General features: G+C 41.4%; 1 protein-coding gene across 1 annotated transcript in view; it reads right to left on the bottom strand.

Annotated features, from left to right (window-relative positions):
* ZNF407 (zinc finger protein 407) overlaps positions 1 to 13,344 on the bottom strand; it is a 383,946-nt gene that overhangs the window by 115,506 nt on the left and 255,096 nt on the right. The window contains exon 7 of the mRNA XM_018555528.1: positions 5,988 to 6,166. Within this exon, the coding sequence (XP_018411030.1) occupies positions 5,988 to 6,166 (179 nt within the window). The remainder of the gene's footprint in view (positions 1 to 5,987; positions 6,167 to 13,344) is intronic.

The raw sequence follows: 13,344 nt of genomic DNA, 5'->3' as shown, positions 1-13,344 counted from the left end.
GACACCAACATTAACATGTGCTAACCAACACATTTTACACTCAGAAGATCTTACTACCTTTGCTCTTAACCCCTATAGCCCAATTGTTGCAACAGATGCTCTAAGCCAGGGGTCACCAAAGGCGGACGACGGTCTGGACGCGGACTGAGTGGCAGTTCTGTCGCCGACCCACACTGGATTAATGCTGCAGAACGGTGATTACACCTGCCTGGGAGGCCGGCACATGCACTGCCAGCCATAACCCAGTGCGGGCTCCCCTCTGGCACCCCCTAACAAACCCCGCCCCCGTCCTCTTGTTCGTTTTGCTTCTCTGTCCTAGCATGCAGGGAAGATATGAGCTGGAAGTGATCTCAGTGAGGTAGTCATCGGCTCCTCCCACAAGCCGATGCATGTGGTGGTGAAGCTTTCACGAGCCTGGGACATCAGCTAGCGGAGAAGCAACATCGGTGTGAATTTCCCACTCCCATCTGCATTCTCTGCTCTCTCCTACATATGGCCTTGTGAGCAGGGGGGCAGCCTGTCTGATAATGGGGACCTCTGGGTGGGAATTAATGCAGGTATCCACAGTAGAGCGAAGGGGCTTTTCATTCCACAATATTTTGGAGTACTGTGTCCAGATCTGGAGACATCACAAATATCTGTTGATTAAGCCACATTCCACCTAAATGTGTAGGTGCAAATAGGGATTCCTGCATCAGGAACTTGCATTTTCCTGCAGCAGAAATCACTGCTGTTATTTACAATCGGCAACTGTCACCCTTTCAAGTTAATAATCGTGTGACAGCCACTGCATTTAAATGCTGGTACACCACATGTAATTGTATGCGATACAATTACATGTGGTTAGGAATCAATCATTATCCATGGACGCATCTATTGATGAGTCCAGGGATAGGGATTGATTCCTAACCGCATGTAATCATATGTGAATAGGGCCTAATCATGTGTAAATGGGGCCTAAGACAGAGTGAGTCCAGAGATGGTTAACAAAACAGTGTGAGGTCTGAGGGATGAAACATAGCATAACTATACACAGCTGAGATTTTGAAAGATTCCTGCTAAGTCAGTTTAGATTTGAGCTACAGGTGACCTTTAGGCTCCACAAACTTGGATTACAAAATCAAAGGAGCCATATGGAAAATTGTTGGCCGAATGCTGACTGCATCCCATCGTCTGCAGTCATTCTTCGGTATTCAGACAGCTGTGGGTGCCAGCTGTCAGAATACAGACGCCAGCAGAGGAGATCCTTCCATCCACGCTGTTTAGTGTGGATGGGGTTACTAAATAATTTTATCATTCTGGGCCTGAACGTCTGTTCCCTAATCTGCTCTGTGCTAAATGAAGCAGGGAGTGCTGTGCTTTTTGTGCTTCCTGCTTCAGAACTGTCAGAAGCCAGCTAAAGTGCCGGGTAAACAGATGATGAAGCATCTTCCTGTGCTTCATCGTCTGCAATGGAGGGCAGGAGAGACATCAGAACCCAGATGTCTCCATAAATAGAACCTGTAAACTGAAGTATCCACTGCACACCATACAGCAATGGAGACCGTTGATATGATGTCCACCAATGGCGCTGTGTGAATCCAAGGATTACGCAATGGAGATCCCCAGCATTTATTCCAGGAGTGGAATGAATTTAATAAATAGATTTATTCCACTCCCTGTGTGCTGGTGATCTTCCTGGCTGAATCCATAAATAGAACCTGTCACCTCCAAATGCTGTCACATAGGGGGCTTGCAAGCCCCTTTTATGATAGCAAAAGTTAGGTGGAAAAAAAAAGGGTGATAAAAAAGTATAAAAAATTAATAATAAATAAAAATAAAAACGTAAAAAGAAAATAAAAAATAAAGTGATAAAAATAGTAAAATAAAAAAAAAATTAAAACCAGCCCGCCCTGCCATCTGATTCAAATGAACATGTGCACACAGGTGTGTGTAAACGGAGGGGGGAGATTTAAAATAAAAAAAAAGTCCAATGCGTAGTGATTGGAAACACACACCAGCTGTGCATTACAGTGGAGGTTTGAATGCGGCTTGAGTAGCAGACTGCATTAAGGTGCCCATACACCTGCCGATTATCTACGATAATCGCGGGTGATCCCGCGATCGTACGATAATCGGCAGGTGTATGGGCAGCGTGCAACCTCTTCTACTGTAAGGTCGCAAGACTTTCGTCTTCCGAGCACGCTTGAAAACCTGCCGAAAATCGTACGATTTTCAGCGGGTTAGTGGCGTGCTCGGGAGACGAATGCCGCATGGGCCGGTGTGCGCAATCACACTGCCCGCTCAGCACTGCAATCATCGGAAGCCCACCCCTCAGCAGGGAGGGCTTGCGATAATCGCAAGTACGATCTGCCTGTCCAAGATGGGCAGATTGTACGAAATTTGAATTACCTTACAACCATCGCACAACAAAAGTTGTGCGATGGTTGTAAGGTGTATGGCCAGCTTAACAGACACAATCGTTATCTGTCCGTACCACGATTTGGACCTCAGCTCTATAAAAAATCTTATAAAAAATCTCACAACAGGGCGCAAAACTTGCAGGGTACCTGTTTAAAACATTGGTGCTGACAGATGTGTAAAGGAAAAACCACACTTACGTTTGAGTGGGAGAGGACCAGGAGAGGGGAGGCCTTCCAGAAGGATCGAGTGGTCCAGGGTGCTTGGATTGAAGTAGTCGCGGGAACTGGCAGCCGCAGTTTGAAGAATGGAAGACTGATGGCCAGGAGGGGAGACAAGGTGGTGCTGGGACTGTATCCGTATCCCTCTTGTGTGGACTGAAAAGGGAGACGGTGCGTGGGTAGAACGCTGGATTTGACTTGGTGGTGCTTCGGCTGTACAAGCACCCGTCTCTGCAGCTGTCAGGACGGTGCTTGGAGCGGAGAGCAGTCCTGTCCCTTAGGGTCTGGTAACGAGGGCGCATGTAGCGTCTGACTGTGTACGGGAAGAGGCTGTTAAAAACACTGTAATAGAACTGTAAAAAAGGCTATTTGAGAGTAGCCTGCTTAGCGAGTCACAAGTGGGGAGAAGACTCGGGATAACACCGGGGAGTGACGCGTTTCGAGGAAACCTCTTTCTCAGGCTCTAACGGCCTGAGCCTGAGAAAGAGGTTTCCTCGAAACGCGTCGCTCCCCGGTGTTATCCCGAGTCTTCTCCCCACTTGTGACTCGCTAAGCAGGCTACTCTCAAATAGCCCTTTTTACAGTAAGTGTGGTTTTTCCTTTACACATCTGTCAGCACCAATGTTTTAAACAGGTACCCTGCAAGTTTTGCGCCCTGTTGTGAGATTTTTTATAGCAAACACAGGTCCTCCTACTGTTTTTTTGGGCAGCACACTGCAATTTGTTCATTTTTGAGCCTCTTTCCAAGAGCGCTGTTTGTCCATTCACAGTTTTCTATAAAAAATCTTACTCGCCGGACCCCCTTTTTTTTTTTCTAATTCACTACCCCTGCTCGAAGCCATTGTATTGTAGATTATTGCCAGTTAATGCCAACCTAAACATGCCTCACTAAGCAAAGCTCTAACATGGCAGTGCTGAGGGGGAATGTTTTTTTCATCAAGTTTCCACCACAAGGTCACATTTTTGATGATGGCACAATGGGCAGCAACTGTAATATAAATATGTGAACCCTCCAAGCAAAGGCATTGTAGATACTTTGTTACAAACAAGTAAAACACTTCATAAGCACCTAATACCTTCACAAATATAGTAAGGGCGTTTCATTCCGTTCTACCAAAACTCCCCCGCCTCACATTTAGATATGAGGTGCCACAACTGACAAAATATGACAAGATCAGCCTGCAATTATAAGCAACACATCAATTCACACAATCATGCAGCTGCTTTCGATATACAATACATTTCTTTGATTGACTCATTCATTTGCTTTAAGAAATTTATATCCAATTCTCAATTACAAGCAAAGCGTTCTGAAAGCTGTAGATTCAAATGAATATAGAGTTCGTTTTCACAAAACGTATAGTGTTTTATTGAAAGGCACAGACAAAATGCAAAGCTTCTTACAAAGGAATGTGAATGATAAACTGCCAATCAAGCTGATGTGCTTTATACTGTGACTGTCTTGACGCCAACAGCTGTGACAAGAGTCAATCTCTTTGAAGCATTTATAATGCTGACGGAAGTGGCTCACAACGATGTGTTTAAATCACTAGTTTTATCAGGCATAGAAAAATAAACAGAAGGTTCATTTGGAGGACTACAAACATCTAAAGTTTGTATCAGCAAAAACAACTTTTCTTCATTGTGCTCTGTAAAAATCTTTCCTACTCTCATAAATAAAGAGAAACATGGAATACCTGGCATTTCAAAAGAAAACCCATTAAATGTGGAAATCCTGGAGCTTCTGGTGATTCATGTAAAAAGAGACTGATCCTGTATGATTTTCTGTTGAATTTTGGTTTGCTTTCCCTGCTATACCCCATTCCTGCTTGACCTTTCGCCTACACCCCTGACTTCTTCCTAATGTCTCCTGTGAAAGCATAAAGAGCTGGTCCTAAATGTCCCTGCACAATATGGTTGAGGAAATTTAGAACTGCTTACCAGCATTTTTGTGACATTATCTGTCAATTAGTTCAAGGGATTCCTGTTGTGTCATCATCTGCTATAATTCATGGAATTTATCCTGCATACAGCAACAGGGTTATTCACAAAAGGGTGAAGAGTTTGGAGAAGGCAGGAGAAGTGAACAATCTAGGACAATAGAGCTGAACTGGAAAGTGAGCTGAACTGGAGAATCAGCTATTTTGGCCTTGATTGTTCACTTCTCCTGCCTTCTTCAAATACTTCACCCTTTTGTGAATAACCCTTTTGCTGTACTTATACTCTACGTTAGCCCTGCCCGTATGATTCCAGGTTGCCTCTTTTTCTGGGTGTGGTACAATATTCCGGTGCAGTAAAGAAAAGCTTCCAAGATTTTATTCAAAATGTGACCCCAAGACATGAAGCAGACTTTAGAGTTTCCTAAGAAACAGGGCTGCTATACTAAAGATGCAGAGTTGTTAGCTTAGCAAAGTGAACGCTTGCTTAGCTTAGTAAATAAGTTGAAGCTGTGTGCACTTCAAAAACCTGGGAAGTGGTGATCAGAGAGCGAGTATTGAGCATGCTCAATGGTTTGGTTATAGCCAACCCCTCCCACTAATGATACTCTCTGCAATGGTTGGCTTATCATAAAACCACAGCCAAATAAGATGTAACCCCAGCACAATTTATGGTCATAGCAAAGTCTGGTGGATGAAACAAGATAAGTGACCCCTTAGAACACCCTACTAGTAAAAAATAATACCTACACATAGTCTAAAACATACACTGTACTAGTTCAGGGGGTGTTAGGGGTACATCCCTACATATGCAATAATAACCATAATGACTGTTGCTCTTAAAACACCAAACAATTTGGCTGTTATGGATACAGACACCACTGCTAAACAGAAACCAATAATAGATCTTCTGTGTACGTCTGACAAGTTACCAATTTTACTGACCACTTGTACTAACCACTACTCAGCACTGCAAGCAATACACTGGATAAAAACAGAAAAGATGAACAAAATATAATCAAAACTGAGTTTTTTTTTCAGTCTAACCTACACATTATTTCTCCATCCCCTGTAAGAAGAGTAAATAAAAATGTAAAACTGGCATTTTTTGTAAAACTTTGGTAGTAGATTATAGCATTAAATAATATACTTTTGTGTTAGAAAAATCTGAGACCGATGCAGCAACACAAGTTTTGCATGTTAGTGTGCTACTTCAATGCACTGTTCCCAACACATCTTTCTTGCAGTGCACCGTGTGGTGGTGTGTTGCCTTGTTAAAAATAGTACACTCACTGTTTTTTGGTGCGTTAAGCAGCCCATTCAAATGAATGGGCTGCCTTAACGCAATGTCCATTAACATGTGTTCGCAAAGAGCAAAATTGGCCCTGACAGAAGGAAAATAGAAAACAAGAAACTTTCCAGCTCTTACCAGCATGAAGATAGGCTAAATCTGGATTCTCAATGTCTGTATGTTGTTCTTTCAGATGGTTTCGAAACTCCATAGGGGAATTGGTTCCATAGCTACACTTAGGACAATTGTACATCTTCACTCCTTCGTGCTTGCCAGTGTGCAAAATATGTTTGCGAACATTTTCAGCACAATTTGACCTAGGGCAACAAAGCATTATTAATGTTATACATAAATAAAACACTGTACATGATAATCCCTTTTACAGTAGATAGAATACATATTATGATCTAAAACAGCTTGATAAGAGGATAATACAGTGTTGTTGCTTAAATGTAGCGGTTGTACCAAGATTGTACTAACTTTAAGTTCTTTGCACAGTTTTTTTTTATCCCATTCCCAACTTACATTGAAAGGCTGACAGATGAAGCCTGACTGGTTGATAGGGGCGACACAAGCACTATTTGATACCGCTAGAACATTTTCAATTGAAGAGCTCAAAAAACGTACCATATTAAATGTTGCAACAATTATGCAACATTCCAAATTTCTACAATCACACCATGAAAATTCTGAACATTTCGAATTAGAAACCTAGGGTATTTCAAGAGCCTGTATCAACATGGAAGAACAATCTAATTAACAATAGGGCAACACAGTGATGCTGGCATTTAATTAAGGTGGAAATAAGCCCATTTATCTTTTTCCCAACTGCAAAGAACAAAAAAAAAGTATATCATATTTTGCTACTTCAGCAAGATGATCTGAGAATGAAACGTGAACGAATATATGTTTTCTTTAACTTTAAAGTCATTTAGGTGTTGACACCACAGCAAAAGCCTCCACAAGTGATTAATGTAAGAGTGTGCAGTGAGCTAAAGGTATATTGCCGGCCAAACAGAAATAGCAATTGGCGGTGGCTAGGACTATTACAAAAGATGCCACCCTGTAAAAGGACAGAGTAGTTACTTATCAGGCCAAAGGAGCTTATTTAATTTTTTTTACAAAACATCAATATATAAATACAAAAATTAAACCAAACCATGTTCTATGACCGATCGCTTGGGCTTTCAAAACTGCCTCAAAGATATGTCCAATTCTTTTTTCCTTTTCTCACTCCTGAATTCCAACCATTGGACATATCTTTGAGGCAGTTTTGAAAGCCCAAGCGATCGGTCATAGAACATACATTGATGATTGAAAAGGATATCATCAGGTCTGGCCCAGGAGAATGTTTGAGATGTTATTATTCAATAGAATACAATTTTTTTTTTTTTTTAGTGTTTTTCGCTCTCCTAACTCCTGTTCTGATTTGGGGGTTGCCCTGCTCTTTGCTCCGTTTCTCTGGGTTCCTCCCTGTCCGCGCCCATGGTTGGATGATGGACAGTGGTGGATTCCCCCATCTTAGAGATTATTAAAGACAGTAGCCTATTCCTGAAGAAGCGGATCTCCGTGAAAAACGTGTAGAAATTTGTTTTCCTCCCACTGGACTACAATGAAATAAGGAAGCTATCCAGCAAACTGTAAAAAGTACTGTAATGTTAAAATTGTGGGAGGATGCAGCTACATCCTTTGGTCTTTTTTAGACAATTTTTTCTGTTCTTTTAAAATCATGCATTTTTAGATACGTTTATAAATAAAAATGTGTTACATTTTATATAAAACAAGTACACTTGTGTTATCAAACTATTACATAACTGTATATAATTGTACATTTGTAGTGGTTAGGACTGTGGCCATGCAGTTCTGGGTCCTGGGTTTGGATCTCACTATATAGTTTTTATGCCCTTCCTATGTTTGCTTGGGTTTCCTCCAGGTGTTCTAGCTTGCTCTCACAATCCAGAACAATACTATTGGTCTAACTAGCTTCCTTTCAAAATTAATCCTAGTATGAGGGTGGTAGGGATATTAGATTGTTTTAGGGGGCAGGGACTGATGTACTCTGTAAAGCAGTGTGGAATATCTGCGCTTTATAAATACTGCATATAAACAAATTAAATGTTTTTTTCTGCATCCAATGCACTGTAACCTTAGCTTAATGAAGGCTTTTCTTTAAAGTAGACCTTGCATAAAAGGTCTGCTACTCTTGTACTCTTGCAGCCCTCAGTGAAAACGCTAAATGACAGCAATATTTTAAGAAACATACCTTACACCACAACTTCTGACACACTCACCTGACATCACTGGGCCTCACCGCAGGGTCCTGGGAAAGCTGGGGATCCCATATTATATTCTGTGAGAATACGTTCCTGCACTGTACTTTAATGTCTTCTGCCAAGATCTGGGATACTCTGCTTTGTTTCACGAGGCCCAGTGATGTCATCCTCAATTAAACAAGTGTGCTGGAAGCTGTGGTGTAAGTTGAGTATTTTTCTTCCAATGTTTTACAAAAATATTGCTTTCAATTAAGTAACCTCGCATTTCTTTTTTAACAGTTATTTTTGTATAGTGTACAGGATGCCAGGAATGCGTTCTGGACAGATGGTATATTTCCCCGCTAATTAGGTTGTAGTCCCTTTAAGGAGATGGAAAAAAAAGGTTTTATCAGAATTTCTCACCAATGCACGGTGAGCGGTTCTGGGGCAATTTTTAGAAGGGAAACTGCTATGCAGTCTTCCCAGGATTGGTAGTTCTGAAACCAGAGATATTGGGTGGGAAAGAGCCTCCAACTCTGACACACACTAGCTCACAAACTAGCGTCCTCCCGTTACCGTAAGCACTATACAGCTTGCGGTATACTGAGACGCCACAGCCGGAGCGGATCCCGACTTAGACGACGGGATCCGCCCAGCTGCGTGAGCGACAGCTGGCTCTGCCTATCTAGAGGCAGAGCCGGCTGTACCCGCCCCCTCCCCCGTCCGTTCCGCCAGTCAGCGATGGCAGATCGGAGCGGGGAGAGGGGAATCCAGCCCCTCCCCCTGTCATGGCAGAGAGCCGTGACAGGATCGAGAGGTGAGCGAACCCGGTATGTGTTCGCTCACCTCCCGATCTACTGAGCCGACCTGTGACAGTCTCATTGTCACAGGTCGGCTAGAACTATGAGGTGAGTGAAAAGCACTCACCTCATAGTTCTCCTTTAACACTGACTTTGGGCTTTGGCTGCGAAGGGGGTTCCATTGATTGGTAGAGGGGCTTGCTATGGTGCTTTGGGCTGTCGGACCCTTTATGTACACTCAATGCATGAGGAGGACCCCAGCGACCTATTTTCCATTTATGTTGGGGGTACATGGGGAAGTTAAGAATGTTTCCCTATACCCCAGCATCCTGCCCTGGACCAGACTGTGGAATTGTATTTGGAGATCACTTCCATATTTCCTTAGTCACACTTTATGTTTAAGCCCTCTTGTGCCTATTATAAGTACAGGGTGTGAATTCATCAGCACATGAGGAGATAACCCTGTCCCTGGCTCAATTCATAAGAAAATCTATTTTCTGGAATCAGGGTGGATACAGGTTTCCTGACATCAGGTGTTGTTTGTATTCTCTGTTATAATTAGGTTTGGGTGATCACCTCCAGACTGCTAGGTGCCTGGACAGAATCTATTGTTCTCCTGGAGTGAAGAGGCCTTGCCAAGTGTTTGATTGTTTATTTTCTCCTGGGACTTGTAATGTGTGCCATACCTGTCTAGGGGGACGTTTTGTGTATAAACACTGTGCTGTTTGTCAATAAAGTCAGTCTGGGTTTCACCCTAATAATCACTACTTCTGCCTGGTTATTAGGGGAGGTTTGGGCTGCCATTACTATCTTCTGGTTCCAGAGTGGAGGAAGCTGAATTCGGAAGGATGTACCCAGTCGGGGTACTAGGCAGTCTGTCACAGTTTGTAATTACCTGTAATATGTACACTGGGGGTTCCTACATTTGCTCATTACAGAATCCGTGAAAAAAAGTAGACCCTCTAATGATGTGAAAAACCCACAATCCAGTAGCCAAACAACATGTCATTTTTGCTTTGTCTGTAAATAGCATATTGACAAGGAAGGGATACTTTAATACTGCATGTTATGAATGAACAGGAAGCCTCTATACTGAGTATTCCTGTCCATTCAGAAACTGTGGATATAGTATGAGTTACTATGTCCACAATCATGAATATGTTCATTCATATTTGGGGACACAGTAAACATACTAAGCATACATGTCCTCAATTATTTACAAACACTAATCATTGAGAGCTTATAACCGCTCTCCATCCTGACTCCTTTGGCTGTCACAGACACTGACAGGCCCTCTCGGCCTCCTGAAGGTTTCTCTTCTCCCCGCTGGACACTGCTCTGTGTCAGAGGGAACACAGGGCAGCGCCCAACAGGAAGGAGAGAAACTATGGATGTCAGTAGAAAAATGGTACTTTCAGCATTTTGCCCAAAGTACCATTTTCGGCTGATATGTTTTGGCGGCTGACATTTCAGTGCATCCCTACCTTCAATTTAAATGCAAGGTCTACCTAGGCATAGTTTATGTCACATGCCTTCCAGCAAGATCCCAGGTGAGGTTCCAAAATCTCACAAGATGATGATCCTGTACTGTGCTGGAGCATCATAGATGAGAGTTCACAGAAACTCACTGAAAGGCCATGTCACCCTCATGTAACCGCTGCATTGTAAAAGCTGTAGTGTGAGGCATGTTCATTTTTTACCTAATGTGAAATACTTTTATTGTTTAATTCTGCCTTTTTACATGGGGGAGTAAAGAGTCCAAGGATAAGCAGTCCTTGCATTTTCATATACTGTATATCAAGCATTAATAATTTGCATATTAAGCATTCATCAGATTCTTTTTTTGTTTTTTATTAAGGTGACTTTAAAATAGTTGCTTTTAACCTGTGCATGAAAAAAAGGTTTTTAGAACATTTCTTTGTTGTTAGTATCTGTTGTTCTTTAATGACTGGTTCACTGTCAAGAAGAAGCAGGTGGTCATTTTTCTGTGTCAAGCAAAACAAAAAAAACTTTTGAGAACTGGCAGTCTCCCAGAGTAATGTCTGGCAGTATCATATTCAAACACCACCTTTTCCCAGAAAACAGTTGATAAAATAAGATGGGCACAGTTTCTGTATATATGTAATTCTGCTATAAAATAAGATGGGCACAGTTTCTGTATATATGTAATTCTGCTATAAAATAAGATGGGCACAGTTTCTGTATATATGTAATTCTGCTATAAAGGAATTATGTGCCATACAGCAGGATGGGATGTTTCTAGATCCACAGATCAAAACAGAAACATATTGGGCAAAACTTCTGTTTAATCTCACTCTTGCAATCAATCAACAAATAACAAACAATCTGGAATTTGCAACTGCAAGTTTTTGACGGTTAACCTTTAGCAAATAACTAGCACAACTATTGTGATCAGTTTTTTCAATTTTGTTTTACTGGTTACAGTTTACTTGTAAAATTGTAAACACAAGGCATTGGTTTTATCCTTTTACCCACTAGTTTCTTTATAATACTGATTCTGTGATTCATCTTTAAACCACAAAATCTTAAGGCCATTACTATCCTAAAAGGAACCTGTAAGAATAGAACTGTCAAAGTCCTGAAGTCCACACTAACTGGTTTTATCATATTTAAACTCTTTTTATATCCATCACTTTTTCACAGGGCATGAAAAAAAAAAATGCTAGTACAAACTGGACAAGTAAAGAAAAGGTAAAATAAGCAGTGGATGCATTCAGTGAAAACTACGTTTGATGGTCATTAAGCCACTGATCAACCTTTTTATCCTTTATCAACCACTCACCTTTTTAACCACCCTATAGGTAATTGAGGCAACTCACTATTAAACATTATAGAACCAATAGAAAGGCTTAGAAGGTAGTGGGACCAAGCTCACCGTTTACTGAAATGGTTGAAATTTGTATATAACTTCAGCTACATGTGAAAAATGATGTAGACCCTATGGAAACTGCTGCTTTTTCAACATATGAGAAACAGAACATCATGCCTACAAATAACGGTGGTAGATTTAATTAGCGACACACAATAAAATGTGCCTATTCAATCATTTATTCAACAACAATTTTATCCGGCCACCTATATTAGGACCCGGAGACTGCCAGATGACCCCGCTCGGAGCGCCGCACACCGAGCAGCAGTGACGCGACGCTCGGCGAGGTAAGTAAGATGACGCGCTGGCGCTGACTCGAGTATAAGCCGAGGGGGGCACTTTTCACCCAAAAAAATGGGCTGAAAATCTCAGCTTATACTCGAGTATATACGGTATTGGTGTGAATAAACCCTTGGCATTAAAAGCTGGCAGAGTCCACTTCAGCAGAAGTGACTTCTTGTGTGCATGTTGTATAAGCATCCACTAGATTCTACAATAACTCACCAATTCATTTTTTTTACCACTTGTGCATGCAATATTCATTCAATCGCAAGATGTTTGTGGGTCTTCTTGCACTAACTGTGCGTTTAAATAAAAATCAATCAGGGCTTTGACTAGACTAGTCCACTGCCCTCTATTTCTTTTTTGTTTCTTTTTTAACCATTCCTAGATTAATTTGCTAGTGTGCTTCAGATATTTAACACGCTGAAAGACTAATTTCCAGTTCAATTTCAAATTTTGGATAGATGGCCTTACATTCTCATGAAGCACACTTTGAAATGATTCAGAATGTAAAATGACTGGGAACAGCCTAGGCCCTGAAGCAGCAAAGCAACCTTAAGTAATAACATTTCCACCAGCATGCTTCACAGTTATGATACTGCCTTTGGTTTGAGACAAACATGTCTACTGTTACTGTGACCAAACACCTCAATCTTTGATTGGCAAGTATTCAGCACATTTTTTCAGAAGGCCTGGTCTATTGCTATACGTTTAATGGCAAAGTATAATCTTACTCTAATGTTCTTTTTGGACACCAAAGGTTTTTTCTTAACACACCTCTCATTCAAGTTTAATTGGTAAACTCTTCTGATTGCATATGCATACACTTTCACCCAAACTGCTGGAAGAACAGCAAGGAAATTTGGAGGTTCATGGACATTTCTTTTAGCATCAAATGCAATGCAATGCTATACACCATGTCAAAATGTATGTGCCATTTGTTCATGTAAATCGCCTTCATCTGTGGGCACTATTTGAATCTGATGTTTTCCTGTTCAAATATGTAAAAAAAAAAAAAAGTCAACAATTTCCATGGGGTGTACTTACTGTATAACATGACTGTATATCTGTACATCTACTGATCATGTCCCTGATCCTTAAATACACTGCTTTAAAGTCGGAAATAAAGCAGCTTCCACATTCCATATCTGTATTAGAGTGCTGGAGATATACATCCCCAATGATCCATTAGTCACTTGGAACAGAACCTACATGCAACAAACTGGGAGGTAAGATAGCAAGTGTAACTTCCCAGCTACAGCCACTCCTCT

Source organism: Nanorana parkeri, unplaced genomic scaffold, assembly GCF_000935625.1.
Source record: "Nanorana parkeri isolate BGI_ZX_2015 unplaced genomic scaffold, ASM93562v1 scaffold200, whole genome shotgun sequence".
Taxonomy (NCBI): domain Eukaryota; kingdom Metazoa; phylum Chordata; class Amphibia; order Anura; family Dicroglossidae; genus Nanorana; species Nanorana parkeri.
Note: the sequence above shows the minus strand (reverse complement) of the source record. Positions and strands in the feature narration are given on the sequence as shown.